This window comes from Kogia breviceps, chromosome 17 (genome assembly GCF_026419965.1).
Source record: "Kogia breviceps isolate mKogBre1 chromosome 17, mKogBre1 haplotype 1, whole genome shotgun sequence".
Lineage (NCBI taxonomy): Eukaryota > Metazoa > Chordata > Mammalia > Artiodactyla > Physeteridae > Kogia > Kogia breviceps.
In genome coordinates, this window is record NC_081326.1 from 74,848,698 (window position 1) to 74,872,193 (window position 23,496).

At 51.5% G+C, this 23,496-nt stretch overlaps 1 protein-coding gene across 10 annotated transcripts in view; it reads right to left on the reverse strand.

Annotated features, from left to right (window-relative positions):
• Positions 1–595: 595 nt before the first annotated feature.
• Positions 596–23,496, reverse strand: part of AGO2 (argonaute RISC catalytic component 2) — a 105,857-nt gene continuing 82,956 nt past the window's right edge. For 7 of the 10 annotated variants that reach the window (XM_059043019.2, XM_067018007.1, XM_067018015.1 and 4 more), the window contains 6 exons: positions 21,452–21,542; positions 20,678–20,872; positions 18,504–18,638; positions 15,481–15,582; positions 13,232–13,431; positions 596–12,618 (listed from right to left, as the gene is read on the reverse strand). In XM_059043019.2, coding sequence (XP_058899002.1) covers positions 12,510–12,618; positions 13,232–13,431; positions 15,481–15,582; positions 18,504–18,638; positions 20,678–20,872; positions 21,452–21,542 — 832 coding nt within the window. In that variant the 3' untranslated portion in view covers positions 596–12,509. Of the gene's footprint in view, positions 12,619–13,231; positions 13,432–13,490; positions 13,543–15,480; positions 15,583–18,503; positions 18,639–20,677; positions 20,873–21,451; positions 21,543–23,496 lie in introns of all 10 variants that reach the window. The other 3 variants (XM_059043020.2, XM_067018009.1, XM_067018011.1) reach the window with 2 other exon arrangements.

Here is a 23,496-nt window from a genome sequence, read left to right on the forward strand (position 1 = left end):
CGCCACCAGGGAAGCCCTATTCTTTCCTTAAAAACATTTTCCGTAAAAATCAGAAAATAGCTTTGGCTGTTTCAAAACCAAACCAAACCAAACCAAACCTTTGGCCTGCTTTAGCAACAATGCGCGTCCTGGGGATTTTCAGCTTTTTTTTTTTTTTTTTTTTTTTTTTTGCTTTTCTTAACCCAACCCTCCTTTCCTTTCCCAACACCACATATTCTTTCAGTACAGACAGAAGTCAAACCGCCCAGAGGGAGGTCACCAGGCCCAGAACCCCAGATATGGTCAGCTTTGATTCCCACACAACACGGAGCTCAGGGCTTTAGCTGAACGGCTTTTTTCTTCTTCTTTTCTCATGGCTGCTAGAGTAGGAACACGCAGCTCATCCTAGGTACCGCATTTGTTCTTCAATTCATTCCCGACGCTTTTATCCCCAGACCCCAAATTCTCAGGGGCCCAACGTACGGAATAAGGCTCTAGACTTCTATCATCACCAAAGGCGTGCTTCCACCTCAGAAGCCTGGAATCTTAACCCGTATGGAAGGAAGTCCCCAAATAAATATGTGAGTAAACAGAAGATCTTTGGGCGAGGCAGCTGTAAATACGAGGAATTTTATTTTATTTTTTGCTGACATACTATGAGGCAAAACAAAATTGACACCATACAAAATAACTTTATAAAATATCATTCACATCATATTGTATCAGATTTACAGCATTCTGTGCATGTTAAGGGTTATGTAAGGAGGTGAAAAAAACACTATGCCAAACTTTTTAGTATTAGTTTATATACACACAGTAAGAAACAAAACAAGTAACTGTTAGGTTTTCCATGAATTTATTGCAAAAATAGTGCAAACTACTTAACCTAGTAAGCTGTAAAACAAACTCTAAAGGACCCAGCTAAGCTTAAACACGACAATAGATGCTCAGTGTCTCAGCCTTTAGCTTTCTTCACCAGTTTAATCTTTGTCAATCAAGACCACTCCCCGTGTGTTCAGTGTGGGGTGAGTGCTGGGGAATAGAGAAGTGTGAAGACCGGCTCTTCAGAGCCCAGATGGATCCGGCTGCCTGGTGCCAGCAATACCTTTAGGATCATGCTACTTACTGAATGGCGATTCTGTGAGGTCTGTGTTGGAAACATTAAGATGCTATGATGCTTAAGTCTGACCTTAGAAATAAGTCGTCCAACCTCTTGATGATACGGAGAAAAGAATTAAGAAAGCAGCATGAACAGAAAGGATTGGGAACATTATTGTCTGCTTATAAACATGGTATCCTTTTTCTCAGGTGTATTTGGGTAAAGTATTAATCTCCTGGTGGGCAACCTTTGAACCAGATATTGCAGTACGTTAAAAAAAAAAAAAAAAAAAAAAAAAAGATACTGTATCCCTACAAGAGTAACTTTAAAATCTCTTTTTAACAGTCTACTGGGGTCCAAAAAGCATATATCTAAACAAAATCATAAGAGCAGAACAAAATGCTACGTATAAAAGCTAAAGAAACAAAATGCAGCATATTCAGGTTCTTTTTCTTGAGGTACCTATATAAATTTCATCACCTGCCCCGAAGTACTCTTGTCAGGTAAAAAACAAAATGCTTACTGGTGAGCCAATTGTAGGGCATTTATTATTATTGAGAAAGTGCAACAACGCTGATCTTTACATGCAGCATACTAAAGGATGATTTACTCTTTACAAAATATAGCTTAAGTATTGACCTGATGGAATTTTAAAAATTAAAAACATTTAACTAGAATCATCCCAATATTTTTGAGATCCTGAAGCGAAAAGCCTCCCAAATCAACTTTCAAAGTTATGCCACTAAGGAATGTTGGTTCTCTTGTAAAATTCAGAGATCTCTTTAAAATAGTAAAACTATAAACTACAGGAAAGATCCCTAATTTTTATTTCTTATTGGTATAAAATCAAATTTGTAAGACTCCAAAATACTGTGTTACCTCCAAAGAATTAAGTTAAAAAAGATTGCCATAGTAGGAAAAGTCTAGACTTTGTAAACTGCCAAATATAAAAGCATGGAAAGTCATCGATCTATCCGATTTTCTCACCTGCCAGAAAGCTCTCCTAACTTACAGAAACCCTGGGGCTGCTGCTGCAGGCAGCACCCCTCCCCCCCTCCCTCCCCCCCCAGCCAGCGGCCCTCCCTGCCTCTGTCGATGGTCACCAACACCCACACCAGGAGGGTGGGAGAGATGAAATCAACAATAGTCCATTCGCTGCTTACGAAATAAACTTACAAAATATGCCAGAGGAAGGCCGGGAGGGCACGTGTGGTGAAAAAGCAATGACAAGAGTGTTTGTGAGTTGTTTTTGGTCGCCCCTTCATTGGCACAGAAAATGAAGTGATAGCTACAAATATATGCGTAGAAGAGTTTGGAATTTGCTTGTAAAATGTCAAATTTGCTCTTGGACATAAGTCTATGTTTCTTTTCACAAGAGGGCAGTTGGGATTCCAGTATACGTTAGTGTTTAGTTGGCTGGGGTGATCTATCAAATTCCACGGCCAATTGGGCTTTTTCTCCCCATGTACAATATAAAATACTTAATTTCATACTGATTTTTTCAATGCATTAGGATTCAACACAAAAGGCACAAAATAAATAGATATTATTAAATAAACGGAAATTATGATTTCAAGCTTTGTGTGGAGTTATATTTCACTGTTTTGTTACTTCTTCCAATTTAATTTGACAGACTTAGTAAATAGCACCCAACTGTTTAACTGAGGTAGATCCACATTGTAAAGAAAGCTGGGTCCCCTCCATTTTATGTCTAAATTTAAGATGCTTTTTTACAAAAACAAAAATCCATTTAATCATATGCAGAAGCAATGACAGGTGGCACTACCTGAAGAAAGCTTAGAACGTGAGCAGGTTTGCAAAGAAGATTTATGCCTAAATCATACTCTCCATCAGCCATAAATACATCTCAGACTGGAGGGAAAAAAAAAAAAAAAATCAAACATTTAAAAATAACCCTGAAAAAGTCTCAAGACTTTTAGAACAGGTCTTTTTGACTGACTGCCACAGAAATGCACAATGGTCCATTTTCATCAAGCAATGGCAACAGCCAAGCCAGACCAGAAACAGAGAGAAACAGATCTGTATCACTGAAAGTTTCCCTTTATAACTCCGGAGAAAAGACTTGTTGAATTATGATATAGCATCTTGATCGGAACAGTTTAAATTCATTCTGCCTAGTATTTTTGCATACTGTGAAACTTACAAATTTAACATCTGATTAAGGCTTAATTTAAAGTGGCATTACCACCTACCATCATGCAAGCATTGGACATCTTCAAAACACACAGAATGGTATTAAACTAAAGACAAGGACAGGAAGCCTCAGATTTGTATTTAGCAGGTACTATAATTTTATATTTAATTTTACAATTCATGTAAGCAAATGAAAAGTTATACAGAGAGGCCAATGTATATAAATACTAGTTTATACAGGAACTGTCAATGTACACAACAGCACTGCACGGTTTCTATATTGCAAGCACAAGACATCGTCACGTAGACCCACCGCACAGGTAAACGAGTCCGCAGACAGTACGCACAGTACCACCTGAAATGAGGCCCTTTAGCTGCTCAGCTTCTTAGAAAACAGTAAACTTTAAATGGTCATAATACATTTTGATTCAAAATGTCTTCTAAAATCTTTTTTTGTGGGAGAAAATTAAGAAGGGGCAAGATCTACCTATGGAACTTTTGAATTCATTTTTGTTTTTTTCAATTATTTTATAAAAATAAAATAAAACTAGAAAAGTCGATAAAACTCAGGGTTAAAACCCCTCAATACATATTAGGTAAGTAATCTGAAGTGTACCAGAGGTAAGAAAAAATCTGGATTTAGACACTACATTCTTGTATTTAATGAATAATTAGCCACTTTGCTGCACAGAAACTTACAATTATTCCCTTAAAACTTTTTAAAAAGTAAAAACTCACTTGCCGCTACAGTTACAAAACATGAATTTATACCTTCAACAACCACATGTAAAATCCACTATCAAACTCAGGAGGTGAATTTCAGTTCAGTGCTAAACCGCAGACTTCCAGGATTTTAGTCACGTATCTATTTGGCTTTGAAGAGGAGCCCACGTCATCGCTGTGTTACGACCCCCCCAAAGCCGCCCGCAGCCCCCCCCCCCCAGTGCCCGGTGCCTCTGCCTTTCAGAACAGAGGGTAGGGGGAGACGGAAGGGCCAAGAGCTGCCACCTCGAAGGCTTTTCTAGACAGTTTAAAATAAGTAACACTGGGTTATTTCCCCCGCTTAAAACCATCCACTGACAGACAAGGGTGGCTTTTAACTAGACCGCCAGCCAAGAAAACTGCTCAACTCAATACCTGGCTTGGAAAAGTCAGAGCTAAAAACCTGCATCTTCGAGACGTCAAAACCCGAGTCCTACGTGCACAGCTCCAGGTGACACCACTCCCGAGGACGCAGTTTCCCAGCACGTCACCAAACAACAACGCGGGGCCCTCCAACAACTGAAATAGCACCTGACATCTGGGGACTCCCCACGCATTTTACAAAGACACGAGTCCAACTCCAATTCCTTTTTGAAAACGATCTAGTTCCGTTACACTCAACGTCCTCATTGAGTGACCTTGAGAACAAAACCCCCAGGTCTGCCGCTGGTCACAGTCAGCACCTGACTAAGAGAGGGGTCCTGTGCACGGACGCGCTCAGGGCCCGGGAGGAGCCACGCGGCCAGAGCCCAGCGACTTCCCACAGGAGCCAGGGCGCGGGAGCCGAGGAGCAGACGCGGCTTCCAAGGCAGAGGGCCGGTGACTGAGCGTGTGTCGGGCCGGGCTTCCTTCCCAGCAACGCAGCCCCCACGTGATTTCGAAAGGACACGGAGGACTGGACTTGAAAGGCACGGAGGCTGAGACGGGGTCTCCAGAACACGCTCAGTCTGGCACCCCTGGCCTCTGGAGACCAGGGGAGGCCTGGGAACCGCCTGCCTCCTGGCTCAGAGGGGCTGCCCTCTCCCACCCCCAGCATCGTTCCCAGCATCTCCAGAGTCCAGAGGAGCCCTGGGCCCCCCAGTTCCATCCAGCGGGGCCGGGCAGCCCATCCGCATCGCACCCCCCAGCCCGGTCGGTGGTGGTGGGTGGCGAGGGGGTACATTCACGGGCACATTCACAACCATCAACTCGTGGTTCTGAGGACCCTGAAGATTCCAGAAGGTACCGAATGAGGCTGGCCTGAACATCGAGCTCCTGGAGACACTTGGGGGTGGGGGTGGGGGTGGGGGAGGAGTCAATATTTGGTGTTGTAGCTTTAACTCTGAACTACTTGAGGCCAAGGAAGTTGTAACTAGGAGATCATTCAGCCTCCTCCAACCGCCTAAAGAAGCGGGGTGAGGTGAGGACCCAAGCCTACGGTCACACCACCAAGGGCGTTTAAAGATCTAACACACCTGAATTTTTCACATTAACCAACAAGACAGAAAAGTGTTAACAAAAGCACCAGTAATCTTCAGTTTCCTCATCTTTAATGATCTTTCATGAACGCAGAGATGCCGGGACGCTGGGGACATGAGTGCAGGAAGCAGGTGGGAGATCTGAGTCAACGGCTGACATCACTAAAGCGAGGAGCCGGCCGCTGCGCAGCGGCCCCCAGAAAGCCCTGTATGGGTTTCTGGCTGAAAACGAGGCCACTTCAGCAGAGCCCAGCAGCCCCAAAGCCGGTCAGCAGATGTAGCGGACACTCCCCAGTGACCACGCTTCTCGGGGTGGTCTGTGTCTACAGGACAGCGCAACTGCAGAATTACACATTCTTAGACCACAAAGGACACTTGGCGCTTTCGGAATTAAAGCGCAGCATGCAGCGTTGAAGGCAAGGACTTCCTCGTAATGGCGCACCTGGAACCTCTCTGGGCCAAAGTCAAGGTCTGATGAGCGTCCAGAAGAGAGCGGAGCCGCCACCTCCTCACACCCAGACGCCTGCAACTGCAACACCGCCCAACTGTCCCTCCCGAACTCAGGAGCAAACCAGCGCACGTGATCGGGAGCAAATGCTCACCTTCTGAAGACGAGAGAGCACGAGGAACCTACAGAAAAGACGCGACGGAGCAGCGGGGGCGACACTGACCGACCCACAGCAGCGTGGGGGCAGGTGAGATTTCTGACAGCAAAGTGGTTCGTGACACGTGATGCCGAGCTCTCCAGGCCGGCCTTCCCGCAGGCTGGCGTCCCGGTCCAGGGCGCCAGCAGCAGGAACCCCTACTTCAAGACGCTGCCACCCTGGACCCTGTGCTCCTTTCAAGCAAAGGGCCTTGGATTCGAACAGAACATTCTGCTTTCACACCTGAGCTCACTTTAAAGTATAGAGTGATTAGTAACTCAAGGTTCCCAAGTCAAAGGTCAATGACATCTGTACTGCATTTTGAAACCATGCAGCTACTGAAGTACTATTTGCACAAGAGTCGGTGTTTAAGCACCTTTGTGATTTTACAGAGTGTACAAAAAGGGAGGAGAGAGTAGAAGGAGACACTTTCAACCCATTCATAAGTAAAGCAGAGAAAAAAAGTGCTTTCTTATGTCAAATAGGAAAGTGAAAAGCCAGGACAGTGGGTCGCTTCCAGGTCCCACCACACACGGCCCTGCACCTGAGGACGGTGCAGAAAGGCCCTTGCGTTTCCTTCCTGCTGGCCACTGAGAGTCCTAACATCTCGGAGCCGGGCAGCCCTGAGGAGTCCCTGGTCCACCCCGGACACCCAGAGAGGGAGGAGGGGACTGCCCGTGGGTCACAGTATGGCACACAAATTTTCAAGCCAGAACTGAACAGAGAGATGTTCACAATTCAGTTGATTCAGGCAACCTTTTGGCTATTTTCAGTGTGGACAGCTACACTTAAAAGCAAACATGAATCTATTGAGAATTCAGAGGTAGCCTTTATCTGCGTTTTATTTTTATTTATTTTTAAACTAAAAGGTATTAGAAACCACCTTCTGTAGTGATATGGCCAAGCCAAAATACATTCACTTTAGACAATAAAATGGCAAAACATCCAAAAAAGCACTAAGTGAGGGCGCCGGGATGGCATCAACGGGACAGTAACACACACTCAGGTGACTGGTTTGGGTTTAAAAGCTCCTCTGCGTGTCTGATCCTGTGTAGCTGATCACAGACAGACTTACACGCCGTGGACTGGAGCACGTACTTCTCATCTGGCCCAATCATGAGGCCTAAAGGAACGGCACTGCGTTTCAGGTCTGCCTGGCATCTATGGGTTAAGCCACAAATGACAGTTTTGACATAACAGCGACCTCATGGCTTTAAAATGACGGGTGACCAAAGAGAAGCAAGGGAGGCCCTGACTCTCTAGTAACATTGGCCGTTCAGATGCTTCCTATCCAAGCTGTCAAATGCTGGAGGGAGCTAGCAGCAAATGCTTTAGGGAGTCATGGCAAATAACGAGGAATTAAACAGACCAGAAGTATTCAAAGGATTTACAATTAATCCTCTTAGAATGAAATCTCAGACCGCAAGGAGAGAGCACACTCTTCTTCCAATACACTGCAAACTTCCTTCCAGAAAAAGACAGCAACGAGGCTAATCTGTCCTTCGTGAATGGTCAACACACACACACACACACACACACACACACACACACACACACACACATACACGGCCGTAGAGGGGGAAGGGCAGCGGCCAGCCCACACGGCTCTAACACATAATACTGAAAAACGTGGCAGGATCACTGAAACAAAGCAACGCGTTGTATTACATCATTTCTGCTATCCTAAATCTATTTACAATCATTTCAAACAAGTACAGCAGATGCAAAGTTGGACATAATAAAAAGGAAGCTGTCAAAAAATCAGTGCAATTACTTCGAGTTGAAAATTTTCCTTACAAAAAGAGTCAGCATGTGTGTGTAACACGGGCAGCCCTATTACGAAGTCACACGTGCACTGTGTCTACACTGAGAAACGTCACAGCAGCCGAAACTGCTGGCACGGCAGCTAGAGAGAATATTCTTGGTTACTTTGGGGGAGGGCTTAAAATACAAAGTATTTGCATTCTGAAAGTGAGGCGTATGAACACTGAGGAAGTTTCTATTCATTGTACATTCCTTTTCTCATGAGCGTGAGAGATGAGTTAAAGAGAGGTCACGGGGAAATTTCTATGGCTTGTCTGGGCCACTGGGATTGTCCACTGTCTGGATTATGTCAACTTCTAAAGCTCCTCTTAATGGAACTGCCTTAGGTGTAGGAAAATGCCCATGAAAAATCCTTTGAACTGCCCAACAGATCAAAGTCCCACTCAAGGACTCCATCCAGATCCTGACGGGTGGCTCCATGAAACAGCCTAGTGCTTTCATGATGCCAAGCCACCGAGAGAAGCTGTCCCAGCCGCCGGGGGCCTCCTCGAGACAGCCTGGTGTCCCAGCTGCACGACGCCTGGCTGGGCTACCCTTAACATATTGTATCAAATATAGAATCTGACTGAAAAACTGCCTTGTAAAAATAAAATTTAAGTCACCCTGCAGATCAATGTTAAATTACATTGCTGCATATGTAAGAAAAACAATTCATCCAGAAAAATTACATTTGTGGCTTTCAAAAATAAATCATCCAGCAAACTTGAAGGTAAACATTAGGTAATTTATAAAAGTTGGGGAAAATAATTTCTATCATACTCATCAGGTACCACATGCACTGGAATATCCATATCAGCCAAATCAAACCAGAGCAGAAAGGAAAAAATAAATAGCAATATCTGCATTTAACAACAATAAAAATAACATACAATATAACATCGATACCCACCCGCCCACAACCCTGCTGTAGGAACTGAACTTAAACTGTCTCTTCGAACGAGCACACGCTGGGGTGAACATCACGACGGCACTGCTTACGGCCAAGCTCACCCAGCGCAGAAATCACTCCACTTCCCACAAGTCCCTCCTGGGGAAGCCAGCGCAGCGGCCAGGGATCGCTCGCGGTTCCAGAGTGCAAACATTCGTGCATGGGAGTGTGAGAACACTACCAAAAAGCAACACCATCTTGAAAAGAAAAAAGCAGACCCTAAAATGTAGCATCAAGTGTACATGTGACGTCTTCTCAAAACAGAAAACCAAAACCAATATAAAACAATCCGTTTCTAAAAGGATAGGTATGCCCAGTTTTACAACATTTCTCTGAACTAGGAACATCTGAGCTTATTATAATAGGTACACAAACAGCAGGATGGAATCTCAGCAGGGCCAAAGGGCTCTCCTACACAACACACGACTCGAAGCAGCTCCCCCGGGGTTCTTCCGTCACTTAGCTATTAGGGTGAGATAGGAAGTGGTGAAGGGATGGGAATATGTTAACTTTTCTTACGGTGAATGTTTTAAAATATACTAGGAAGAGTACCAGGATAAGGATCGAAATTGGGAGACCTCTTCTGAAGAGATAAACCCCAGTGTTTCTTTGAAATGAATCCAGATTTCTACTTCATAATGTTCACATTCAGTTTGCTTAAAGCAAGGCACACCTTACTTAGTGGGGTCGGGCAAAGCCGGCGAGTGGACACCTCTGCGATTTGCACAGCCCCTCACAGGCCTCAGGAAACCTGTCAAATGCAGGCAGAGGCTGGAGGTGCCCGGAGCCCCTCTCGGGCGGCCACGAGGCTGCCCTGGGCGGGCGTGACCCACACGGAACAGGCAGGGCCCCTCTTGGCTTCCACGTGAACAGGGCTTGGACTTATTCTACCGCACCTTGAGGTTTTACGCTGTCTCAAAATTTATCCTAATAATGGGGGGGGATCGGTAGAAATTTGGGAAAGCGGTTCTTTACCTGAGAAATTGTAACTACAGCCATTTGAATTCTGAACCGTCAGACACGTACAAAGGTATGCGGCTAACCCGGCTGGAGACGTTTGGTTTATGAATGCTTTTAAGTAGTAGAAGTTTTATAAAGCAAGCACAGGGCTGTAACAAGTACCTCTCTCAAAGTACCTTTGGCCCTCTAGAAAGAAAACTTTTCCTTCAAGACGATTTTTTAAAAATTTAGGTCTCATTTTCTGCCAGCCTGTGATCCCGCCGGGTGTATTCGCTTAGAAAACGTTTCCCTGCGTTGCTGGGAGTCCCTCCCTGCTGGGCCCTCGGTGCTTAAGGGAGCACACTCTCCAGGAGGCTCTAGATCAGAGGTTCTCGGACTCCAGGCAGCCCTGGACCCCCAGCCGATGGCGTAAAACGCAGACGCCCAGCCGCCAGCCCAGTGGCCGCAGCGAGCACAGGAGTCACGGCGTTTTTACGGCCAATGCCCCGACCACCGGGATCCTGTTGCAAGTGGTGGAAACATACCTTCGAGACACACGGTTCTAGATGATCCTAAAAAATGACTGAAAACTAACCTAAGTTCAGATTTTAAAAGTGTATTCGTGAAAAGATTCCCTCCTTAGTTTGAATGCTCCCGGTAACTTAAGCCAAGAGTGTACTGGTATCCTTCTGAATAGGAGAAAGTGCCACTTGCTAATAAAATGACAGGGAATTGCAACATTTCTTAGAGCAGAGGCTTCTGTCATTTAAAAAGACAAAAAAAAAAAAATGATACAGCAAGAAGAGACTAATGCCATTAATAAGACACCCACATGCACACACACGCGCACACGCACGCACGCACACACACACACACCACTCTTGAGTATATATTGTCACAAATAATAGTCACCGCTTTGTCGTCATTGCCGCCAAAATCCAGGCCGAGTGTCCATGACAGCGCTTCCCCGCCCCCGCGGAGCCCTCACACGAGCCCGAGGCGGGCGCTAACCCCAGCGCCAGGCACCCTGGTTGGGACCCCCCCTTCACCGCAGCGCCAGAGGCAAATGTCAGGCTGGGGTGGGAGGGCCATCAGCAGGGCCAGAGGAAACCTACAGAGCACGAAGCAGCACTAGGGAAAGGTTCATCTCCTTCCTAGAATCTCTGTACTGAATGTGGATTTGACTCTTAGAAAACCGCCTACACGGACAAAAAGCCCATTTAGCACAAACGGAGCTCTCTGCTGTCACCCCTGTCGAGCTGTCCACGGTATGATTCTTAGTGCAATGGATTCTAGACTGGCAAACCCACGTCCGGGGCCCAGAACGCAAATCCTAGCAGAAGGGTCTGCCTCTCCTGCCGGCTTCGCCATCAGCCATCCTCCCGAGGGCTGGGCTCCTTCGCGGAACGCTGGCCTCGCATCCCGCAGAGCGCCACCACCGGCAGCCTTCTCTGTGTCTCAGTGCATAGATCCTATGACGCTCGTCTAACAAACCACACGCAGAGAGACGTGCACGCTGATACGCAGACTCATTCCCAGGAGTGGAAGGGTACACACATTCCATTTGTGCTTAATTGGCTGAGCGACGCACGGGGATGAGGCGGGGAGGGGAGTGAGTGCTGGGAACGCGCTCCGTCCTCCTGCGGGTCCGGGCGGCGCGGTCCACACGCGGGGTGGGCCGCGGCACACTGAGTCAATTGCATACTCCTGTACTTAAGCACTGAGGAACCACAAGGGTGGTCCAGGCTCCAGGCTCCAAAACACTCTTGATATGCTAAACAGATCACAAGAAGCACCCCGTAGTCAGTAAAATGAAAAACAGCATCTATCTATCACATTAATACTGCAAACCAGATATATATATTCTTCTCTTACATTAAAGACATAACAGTGAAAAAGGATTGTACTGTATTTATCACCACAGACCCGTATTCTTTAGAAACTTTGGAAAATAAATGTCACAGTCCTATAGGACAAATCTTATGATTAGACTGTCGGCATATTGTCTTTTTTCTTTTTTAAAATAAATTTTTATTAAAATGGCACTTGTCTGCCAATCCCTCTGGACCTATAAATGTTGTAAACACACACGGCCCACCTTCTGCCACCCCTCCTTCCTTGGGGCTGAATGAAAGGCGGGCAGTGGCAGAGACACCAGGGCGCCTCGCCTGGCCCTGCCCTCGGACCCCGGACGGCTGGTGGGAGCCAGGTCAGGAGCACACGGGTGTCACTCTGAAATAAACTTTAGTGACAGCATCAGGATGTTCAAGGCTTTAAAACCACAATGTGTTTTATGTTGCTTTCACTCTCACAGAACGTTCACAGCTAGTTTGAGCCCATCAATTTCATATAGAATCATGTGTTAAAAACAAGTAAATTGAACGACCAAATAAATTAAAAATGTTTTAAAGCCCTGAGTTCATAGACTGGTTTTAGGAGATTTTTAGGAAACACGGGACTCTATTTTAATAAGCAGCTTATAAGATTTTGGCAAACCATATTTCCTACGACAATGGGGTCTCATACAGGTCTGCAGTTCAAAATCCAAGTTTGAAATCTGGGACGGAAGGCATTCTGGAAAATGGAGAATCTACTAAAATCAATGGCGTCTCCTGTTCGATGCTGGCTGTCACGGGAGGGCTGGGCGTCGCCATTTGTTGGTCTGAGTGTAGCTGGTCTCATGTGAATCCAACTCGGTACACAATCGTAAACACTAAAACATGTCAAGCAAAGTACATGGTGCGCAGCGTGTCCTGATGGACCTGGACTGCCTTTGCCAACGCCTGGTGGTCTCGTCCGTTACTCTGCCCGGAGGTATGGCTTCCTTCAGCACTGTGGGGATGGGGGACAGAGAGAGAGAGAGAGAGAGAGAGAGAGAGGGAGGGAGGAGAGAGAGAGAGAGAGAGAGAGGGAGAGAGAGAGAGGGAGGGAGGGAGGGAGGGAGAGAGAGGGAGAGAGAGAGAGGGAGGGAGGGGGGAGGGAGGGAGGGAGAGAGAGGGAGAGAGAGGGAGGGAGGGAGGGAGGGAAGGAGGGAGGGAGGGAGGGAGAGGAGAGAGAGAGAGAGAGAGAGAGGGAGGGAGGAGAGAGAGAGAGAGAGAGAGAGAGAGAGGAGAGAGAGAGAGGGAGGGAGGAGAGAGAGAGAGAGAGAGAGAGAGAGGGAGGGAGGAGAGAGAGAGAGAGAGAGAGAGAGAGAGAGAGAGAGAGAGAGAGAGCGCAGCCTTTAACGCACCATGAGGCAGCACACTGATAGCTAAGTTAGGACCACGCACCAGCCATCTGGGGAGGCAGCCACACAGCTAACAAATGGCGGTGAAGATGCTAGCTTTTGGGTGTCTGTGTCAGGGTCGGCTCCAGCCACTGGGACCCCACTGCTTCCCATTCCAGAAAAGCAGCTGCCAAGGCCTGTTGCAGAAACGACCCCAGCCAGGAAAGGCATGCCACTCACCTATCATGTTCTTTATCCACCAGGTGGTACCTGGCCCGGAAGGCCACCAGGTGAGCATAGTATGCCGGCGCCGGGATGGACACGGAGCGCGTGCAGCGCACGTAGGTGTGACACAGCTGGTAGGTGAGAATCTGCAGCTCATCGGAAGAGAAACGATTGTCATCCCAAAGCACGTGATAGTGGGAAGGCCTGCTTGTTCCCTAAAAGCAGATCAGAGGGTCAGAGAGGTAAACATGCAAGAGAGAAGTCCAGAACTCACCTGCAAAAGGGTGCTGCCGAGAGAAGCTGTGCTTCCACCCCACAGCAGAATCCTTCACAGAGGATACAGGGGGAGGACGGTCAGTGACAAGAAGGTATTTATATTATCCTGTCATGTATCATATTCCAAACAGGCACCAGAGCCACATAGTCTATGACCCCCTACTGGTAAAATAACACACTACACATACATTTATTTGTGTAGAGAAAACTCATAGGAAAGACATAATACAGAAATGGTTGTTTGGAGGAGAATGTCATTTGTATATACTAGGTTTCTGACAATGCTTTATTTATAAAGGCAAGAAGAAATCTCTAATAAGTTACATATTAACGCCTTTAAAATGGGAGTCTGAACATATATTTATTTGGTGCAGTGCATGCGGTTTGGAAACTTTCAAAACTGAAGGAGGTGGGGGTGGTCGCCTGGCCCACGCCCGAGGCAGAGCGCCCGCCGGGGCTCGGGTGCCGGCATGGCCGCTGCACTGCTTGCCGGGGCACCCGTGGCCGCTCAGCTGGGAGCGCGCTTGAGGGAAGGGCCTTTCTCCGGCTTCTCCCCGCCCGCCTTCCCTGCCACTCAACCCAAGCCAGCCAGCAGGCCCTTCCTGACTCTCTGTCTGTGTTCGGGCTCCCGGGGAGCGGTGGGCGGCAGACGCTCCCACTCCCATCCGCTGATGAAGCACACGTTCTGCGCCCCACTTCCAGCAGTTAATCGGTGGCCGTCGTGGGGGCCTGCGGGCAGCGGGGTGTTTTGTGTCAGAGGGGGTGCCGGGGACAGGGCAGCCACAGCGGAGCAGGGCCCCTCGAGGCCATTTTGTCACAGCCCTTAAATGCCTCCGGTGCGAGATGTCCCCCGTTAGAAAGTGCCTGCGCAGAAAATGGAGGGAGACAGGTGTACCCCTTACACAAACCAGAAGCCCAGGGGGGCGAGGGCTCCACCCACCAGGAGGGGAGCCAGGAAAGACAGACTGTGATGGAAGCCAGGGTGGCCTCTACAGAAAAAGTGCCCGCCCGACACGGAAGCCATCACGGGGACAGACGTGCCCGGGAAACACCGCGGAAGCCTCCGTCCTCTCTGAGCCACGTTCCTCTTCTTCCTTTTTAACAACCTTTAAAAACGTAAACACCGCTCAGCCCTCAGGCTGCACCCCGACAGGCTGCAGGCTGGATGCGGCCCACGGGCCAGTTTGCCAAGCCCTGTCCTAGAGCCACGGTGATGTGAAGGACGTGCAGGTGTACTTCCCGTGGCGGAAGCACAAAGTTTACGGTAAGCCCTCCAACTTTCAGTTCAAATCCCTTGGGCATGGATATTTAAGTCCTCACTTATAACTTGAAACGCCCAAGAGCCCCTCTGTGGTGAAGCAGGACGGGCACCCAGAGCCAAGTTCCTCCTGTCCCAAGGGGCACAGCCTCGCAGATCCTGGCGGCTCCGCTCTGACAACAGGTACTCTGGACGTGGCACCTCTGAGGTGGCAACATGATCTCTCAGAATCACTCCTGGCAAGCCGTGGGTCCCTTCGCCGGTAGGGAAGGAATGCCACGTGGGCACCCTCCCCGTACCCCAGTGCCCGTGCGTGGCGGGCACACAGGCTGGCCCTGCCCCTCTGTCACATCTCAGACCCCATCGAGCTCGCCCAGCTCCAAGCACGCAGGGACGCCCCTTGTCCCCGCCGGCCTGCCTGGCCTTCACACTCACCGCTCCTGCCTCCTGGGCCTCGTCTTGGCTAAAACGGGAACCCGCTCCCGCCCCAGCACAGCACCCCCGTGGGTCCTCCGTCCCCAGCACCTGACGGTTCTCAGCCCCCACGGTTCACCGGTCAACCGCCTGCGACCCCTCGGGATGGACCGGAGCCCCGTCCGTGCTGTTCACCACCACATCCCCGGGGCCCGCCGGGGCAGCTGGCACAGGTCTGTGCTCTGCGAGTGCTTGCTGGCCGTGCGGACGGCCCCCCGAGGCGCCGAGACTGCGTGGCGCGGGCCTCTGGCCTCACCTGGATGCCGGCGTGGCTGCACAGGTAGAAGTCGAACTCGGTCGGGTGGGTGATCTTCGTGTCCACAGTGGTCCCCGCTGGGATGTTACCGCTCTTCCCCACCTTCAGCAACACAGAGCCCGTTAGACACGCCGGAGGCAGCAGGGCAAGGCGGGGGGGCGGGCGGGACGCGGCCACACTCCTTCCTGCTCTGAAGTCCTTAAACTGGCCAGCACGTGTGCTCAGCGCTGTGGCCTTAAAATCTGGCATATATACTAACAGCTGAAATGCAATTCATTCCCGTTCTTTTTGGGCTGCGGTTATTTTTCACCAGCCCGTAAAGGCCCCCGAGGGAAATGCAGAGTCTTCCCTTCACGGAAGCATCTGCGTGGACCACCTGAAGGGTCTTCATTATTGCTGAGGCCAAGATGGAAACTGTCACCAACATAACAGATCTAAGACCAGACGACGGACACGTGACAGCTGTCACCTGCCCATGTGCGCCCGCCCGCGCGCTCGCAGACACACACACACACACACACACACACACACACACACACACGATACTCAAGGCAGAAGGGCTAGAAAACCCTGACAGCTGTCAAGAGCTTCCCCACTCTACTGGGGGTTCAATCACCGCCGCAGGGAGGGCGGGTTGCTCCACCAGAGGCCATCCAAGGGGCTGGGGTGTGGGAGGGACGACAAATTCCACCAAACCACTTGACTCTCCGTTTACACACTAGCATCGAAAAACCACCAAACATCCAGCTACGCTACTGGAGCAAAACTCCCAATCAGTCACGAAGTCACTGATTGATTTTTTTTTTTTTTTTTCAGTCGTGCAATTTCAAATATACACACAAAAAAGAGAATCTCCAGTGTAACCCCTCTGCACCTTCAGATGTGTGTGTGTGTGTGTGTGTGTGTGTTTTACTTCTCAAACTTTTTTTTACACCTTCAGATTATTTATTTATTTATTTGTTCATTTGTTTGTTTATTTATTTATGGCTGCGTTGGGTCTTTGCTGCTGCGCGTGGGCTCTCTCTAGTTGCGGCGAGCGGGGGCTACTCTTTGTTGCAGTGCGTGGGCTTCTCACTGCAGTGGCTTCTCTTGTTGCGGAGCACGGGCTCTAGGCATGCGGGCTCAGTAGTTGCGGTGCACAAGCTTAGTTGTTCCGCGGTATGTGGGATCTTCCCGGACCAGGGATCGAACCCGTGTGCCCTGCACTGGCAGGCGGATTCTTAAGCACTGCACCACCAGGGAAGTCCCAGATTTTTTAAATAAGTAAAATATTTGAAAAGAGTGCCTACCTTTGTATCCCTTCCATGCTGCAGTCTCAAATCTAGACTTTATTATTCCCACACATACTTTTATTCTCTGCTACATATTTAAGTCTCCGTTAGCATTATATTGTGTTACTTTGCAGATTTTAAAACTGCAAAGGGGCTTCCCTGGTGGCGCAGTGGTTGAGAATCTGCCTGCCAATGCAGGGGACACGGGTTCGAACCCTGGTCCAGGAAGATCTCCCATGCCGTGGAGCAACTAAGCCCGTGCACCACAGCTACTGAGCCTGCACTCTAGAGCCCACAAACCGCAACTACAGAGCCCAAGAGCCGCAACTACTGAAGCCCACGTGCCCTAGAGCCCATGCACTGTAACTACCGAGCCCACATGCCCTAGAGCTCGTGCACTGCGACTCCTGAGCCCACGTGCCGCAATTACTGAAGCCTGAGCACCCTAGGGCCTGTGTGCCTAGAGCCCGTGCTCCACAACGAGAAACCTGCGCACCGCAACGAAGAGTAGCCCCTGCTCGCCGCAACTAGAGAAAGCCCGCGTGCAGCAATGAAGACCCAATGCAGCCCCCCCTAAAATAAATAAATTTTTTTTAAAATGTGGTTTCTAGAATACTGAGGTCTGGCAATCTGCTGAGACCTCTTTTGTGACCTGGGACAACGCCAGCGCATGTAAGCCCTCAGCGCGAGCTCAGCTGTCACAGGCAGAGTTCTGTCTGTCAGGTCTGGCTCATTCCTTTCTTCCCATTTTCCGTTTTTACTAACTTGGGCCTGTTTCACTTTCTGATAGCGGTCTGTTAAAACAGACCTCTTTGATGGTGTTTGTCAACTTCTCCTTGAGATTCTGTCTGTTTCTGCTTCACTTTTTTTCTTTACATATTTTTAGGTCATGGCGTGAGGTACATCCACGCTCACAGCTGTTCTATCTTCTCGGTGATCATGACAAAGTATCCCTTTTCCTCGCTATTGACTCTCAATTTGCATTTTGTCTTCCATTTAGGCAAGAGGCACTTTCGGTGCTGTGGTGCCACTGTGGCATCAGCGGGCTGCACCGCGTGCACACTAACCCCCAACTTCCAGCCCCGCTGGTGGACAGTCTAATGGAATGTCCTTCCCTGCTGGGAGGTCTTCTTTCTCATGCAGTTACTTTGACGCTGTGCAGTTTTAGGACAATGTGTCTAGGTACGGATTTATTTTTATTTTTATTTATCCTGTTGGGAACAGGAGAGGGCTTTTAACCTAAGGGTTCTGATCTTTCTCCAACTGTGGGCGATTCTCAGCAGTTACAACTACAAGTCTTAAGTCCCCTGCACGCTCGTGGCTCTTGCTCTGAAACAGCCAGGAGAGGGGAGAGGAGCTTGGACACCGCTGTCTTTCCGTGTTTCTCTAGACCAGACCCCTGAGGGAGCTCCCCAGGCCCTCTTCCAGCACCCCAACCACCCCGTGGGCACCCCACTTTACTGCATTCTCACGCATCCCTTACGCTATGCTGTCAACGACCATGACTGCTAACCGGCCCCGAAACCTCACCTTTGGTGACTCCCTTATCGGATAAATGACATCCGCCTGGGCCTATCCCGGACCTGGGGGGTTTGCAGGTTCAAACTCCGCACCAAACCGAGGAGAGCCCCTCTCCAACGTCTCAGCCTGGGTCGCCACCAAGGGCCGGGTCTCCCAGGAGCCTGGGAGGCGGTGCGGGGCGTGAGAGCCGTGTCCCTCGAGGCTGCGCAGCCCCGGGTCGGGGACACTCACCCGCTCACTCTTGTCGGTGCAGAAGAGCCGGGTGTGGTGCCTCTTCTGGACCACTATGAACGTGATGCCCGGCTGGTAGTCTTTCTCCAGCTTAATGCACGCCTCTCGGATAGCCAGTAACTCGTGGTGAAGAACCTAGGGAAAGGAAGAAGAACACTTCTGAGGATCACTAGATGCTTTCAGGCCTCTTGCTACCTGGGATGAATCCCTTACTCATGTGCACGTTTGATACATTATTTATGTTAAGGCTTGTAGTTCCACTAGCTTGTTGTCACCTGCGTGATTCTCTCTCTCTGAGCCTGTTCCTTCATTAATATCATGGAGCAAACGATACCCAGGTTTCATGGTTAAATGGTTTAGGTTAGACAGTGGAGAAACAGGCTGAGCACGGTCTCTGGAATGTTCTAACTGCTACCACCCACCGTGGGCATGAGGCGCACACTGTGGGAAACACATACATGAACAAACCAATCCAACAGCTTATTTCTGGATTGGAGAAGATGGAGAACATCTAGTAAAAAACAAAACAAAACAAAACAAAACAACCCAAAAAGCACTGGCTTAGGACTTGGACCTGAGTTCAAATCCCAGCTCTACCACGAAGTAACCGTGTGGCTTTGGAAAGCCACGCACCCTGTCTGATCCCCGGTTTTTTTCAAGTTTTAAAATGGGAACATCCCACCTTGCAAGCTCGCTGCGAGGACTAAAGTCACCTGCGAAGCACCAGGAGTTAGGGTACAAGGATGCTGGCACTGTCTCTGCTCCCCCACCGGTGTCAGAGACGAACAGGCACACAGCCTGGCACGGGGTGGTGGCGGCTGCTACAGCGACCACACACCTCAGGGTTTCAGCAACTGCCCTCATCAGATGGTGTGTTGTGACGTCTCAAAAATATGTCTTGGGTTTTGGGTCCAGAAACCCCACTGTGGTGATTCTGTGAGATGTGGAGTGCATTCACAGAGAGAGGAAACGGAGGGTGACACAAACTCTCTTCTGCAGTAAGAATGCCCATGACAGAGGGTGAACGGGCGCTCAGAAGAGGGGAGAACATCTCCCAACGGAGGGAACCAGACGGTTTTGTGTCAGAGGGGCTTCGAGGTCGGCTGGCACAAGCTGGATCTGGACCCGAGAGGCGGCCCAGGAGTCCCCGAGCCAGGTTCCCACAGAAGCTCCGAATCAGGGGCCCTGGCCAGGAGCTACCAGGCGGTCAAGGAACCTCGAAGCCATCGCCCTCGCCTGCTGTGGCCCCAGCTGCTCCTACTCTGGACCAGGAAGGCACTGGCACCCGCGCCTCGTCACGTGCCACCCCGCCTGCCTAGCAAGGCGGCCTAGGGCCTTGGGACACACTGGAGTGCCTCTCAGGATGTCTGCCTGTCTGGCCGGGTCTCCTGCAGCATCGGATACTTCTGCCTTCCCTGCTACTGTCTCTCGACGAAGCGTGCACTGGAGACGCGGAAGGGGTGCAGGTGGCGTTAGCCCTGGCCACATATGGACACACTCAGGGCATCAATGCCCCGAGGTCCAGGCTCAGATGGATTCACCGCTGCCCACCGTCCCCTCGACTTGGAGACGCTGCGGGTGCTTTCACCTGGAGCACAGCAACAAACCCCCCTTTGTCCTCACCTGCCCCTCCTCCAGAGCCCCGGTGTCTAAGAGGCTCCCCTGCCTTCCAGACGTTTCGTCAAGGCGATGCCCCACACGTCGCCTAAGGTGCCGCCTCTCCCTGCACGTCCCGGCAGTGGCTGCGTCCTGCTATTTCCAAAGGGCTCCCACCTACCCTCCGCCTGGCCACTGTCCTCAGCCTGCTCTGCGCTGCCCCCGCTCCAGCCCGCCCCCTCCTTCGCAGACAGAGGTGACCCCTGAGCCACCGCTGTGTCCCTGCCCCACAGAGACTCCCCACAGCCTACAAGGCAAAGCCTGGAGGCGGGAAGGGCCCCTGGCTGGCGTGTGCTGGCCCGAGTCTGCCCGGACAGGCCTCTCCGGCCGACCTGCCGCAGGGTCCTGACAGCCCCGAGCCCGTCACTACCGCCCACACGGCGACGAGATAAACCTGGGGGCAAAACGAAAACCACACCACTGTCTTCACAGCGAACCCGAGAAGCTGTCCTGCTGAGAAACAGGTGAGTTGAAGACGCCGGGAAGAGGGCAGGGAAAAAGCGGGGGCGATGGCCGACCTGCTGGAACTGCCCCTCGGAGACGCCGTCTCGGTAGAAGATGATGCGGGTGGGCTTGAAGCGCGTGGACTTGTAGAACTGGATGAGAAGCTCGCGCACCATGGCCGCCAGGTCCTGGATGATCTCCTGCCGGTGCTGCTGGACGCGCACGGTGGCGCAGTAGCGGTTCGGGTGGGCGTCCATGCTGCCCACGACCTGCGGGGCAACGCGGGTTCAGCGGGAGCCCCGTGGGCCCCTGCTCTGGTGGGGAAGGGGGTCCAGGAGAGGGCTCGTCACGTGCAAACCCACCACCTTTACGATTCTTCTGAGTGTGTGGCTGTAGTGTTTATAAACATGTTCCAGAGAATAAAAGTTTGCCTGAGGGACCTAATAAAAAAAATCAACGATTGTTCTGAACCCCTAATTCTGCTTGTGATTAGATGTGGCTGACTTACGTCAGCCCAGAGGAGGCACCGGGCGACAGTGGCGGCGACGGTGTTCCTAATGCTTTCAAGCACCCCGTCTTCCCAAAGCCATGTGCACCTCCACACACAGCAGGCCAAGACTCCGAGCCCTAAGAGTGACGGGTGTCCCAAAGGCAAGCTGGCCTGAAACCAGTCGCCTGCAGATGCCACCCAGAGGGAACCAGGCGGCGAGTGCCAGGGACATGACCCCACCAGGCCACCCTGCTGCACTGTTCGTGCTGACCAGACAAGGAAAGGGCCAAGAAGTACGGACGTGCTGATCACGCAGCAACGCAGACCCGCAGGGGACCCCGCAGGGGGTGATACTCACGGCGGCGATGGACGGCTTCTTCCCGTCCCCGGCAGGTGGGTGCGTGACATCCGCCCCTAGAAAGATGACGGGCTGCTGGAACACCGGAGGCCTGTCAGGAGAGGCAGGAGCGTCAGAGGCCGAGGCTCGGGGACACTGCCCGGACCTCTCAGGGAACCGGCACCGGAGCTACTTTGCGTGCTAAGGGTACCGAGCCGCGTTTGTAAAGACTCCGTATCTTTCGGTCACATGTACAGAAAACCTTATAGGTGAAAAGATGCTTGGTGTGAGATGGGCTTCAGGATAAGGCGGTGGGGGAGAGGGCGTAGGTGAGTGCAGACTGAACGAGAGGGCTGAGGCGCTGGCAGCTGCCGTGGCTGGGCTCAGGGACAGGAGGGTTCCACCCACCTAGACGGCTGAAAATGCCAAGATGATTTTTTTTTTTTTTCGGTACGCGGGCCTCTCACTGCCGCGGCCTCTCCCGTTGCGGAGCACAGGCTCCGGACGCGCAGGCTCAGCGGCCACGGCTCACGGGCCCAGCCGCTCGGCGGCACGTGGGATCCTCCCGGACCGGGGCACGAACCCGCGTCCCCCGCGTCGGCGGGCAGACTCCCAAGCGCTGCGCCACGGGGGGAGCCCCAAGATGACTACACATACAAAGAGTCCCAAGGTCTGTTACCCAACCTTGACCTGCAGCCGCCCTGCAGGGTGCCCAGGAGCATCCTTGCTCTCTACCCGTTAGAGGTCAGTAGCAGCCCCCGTCCTGACACCCCTACGTCTCCAGACATGACCGCACAGCCTCAGGGCTGCGACACCGCCCCGGTTGAGAAGTGCTGCTCTAAGCTCTCTCCCTGGGTCTTCTAACCGCTGGCTGCACTCCAGCGGTCACGACCCGGAAGCACCAGGGTTGGGGGCACGGTTCTCGAGCCGGCCGCCGGGTCCCAGACTCACCGGCTGTGCGTTCTGCAGCTTCCTCTCTCTATGCCTCACTCTCCTCTTTTCCCTGACCGCCTGTGCTCTCCCACCCACCCTGCGCCTGCCCCCCCCCAACCCCGTGGCTCTTCCCTGCCGCCCCTCCCCCAATCCCGGATCGGTCCCGGGAGCATCGGCAGCATAACACGCTCAGTTGTGACTCACACCTCACACCAGCAAAACCACACCTGCCTCCGGGCTCCACTCTCTTCCCACAGCTCCCTCGTTTCCCTCGCTCGCCTCGTGGCAAAGCTCCCGGAATTAGCCGAACCCGTTTACTGCCTCCCAAGCAGGCCTCGTGCTGCCATGGCAACAAGACTCCTCTTTGCAAGGTCACTGACGACCTGCACACATCTCCCAGTCCCATGGTGGAGCCTCGGACCTCACTGCACTTGGCCGGTTGGCACTGAGTGACAGGGCCACCCACTGGCTCTTCCCCCGCCCCCGACCCCACCAGGCTCCACTGCTGCCTCCTCGCCTCCAAGACCTTTCCAACCCTGGACTCCCCGGGGCTGAGGGCTTGGACATTCTTCCTATCTACACCCTGCCCTGGGGCTTCTCTCCAGCCTGGAGGCCTTAAACACCACCTCCACGTGAGGATCCCTAAACAAACCTCACCAACACCAGGCCTCTGTTTCCCCTCCCCACCACCACCACCCAGTATCTCCCCTGAGAGGCTGACGCACCCGCCCAGCTTCCTCATCCTGGGCTGCCTAACCGCTGCAGAGGCGCAGGCATGGACTCACTCTCGAGTCTCCTCTTCCATTCACAGACCATCCCGCCCCAGCCGTGCCCCAGCACCTCTCCTGGGACAACACAGGAGAGCCTGGTCCCCACTCCACCCAGAGCTGGAGTCGCCTTTTAGAACGAGGTCGCCGGAGCTACACCTCCACTCGTGAACCTCCCTCCCGTGGACGCGCTCCCCCGGAGGGAGTGCCAGGTCCCCAGCAACCCTCTGCCCCTCAGTCTCTCAGTGGAACACCGGCCGCACTCCTGGCAGGCTGCACCACAGGGCCCTTGCACGGCCTGTGCCCCCTGGAATGCTCTCCTCCCAGGCGTCTACACGATCCACACACACACACACCCCCCGCTGG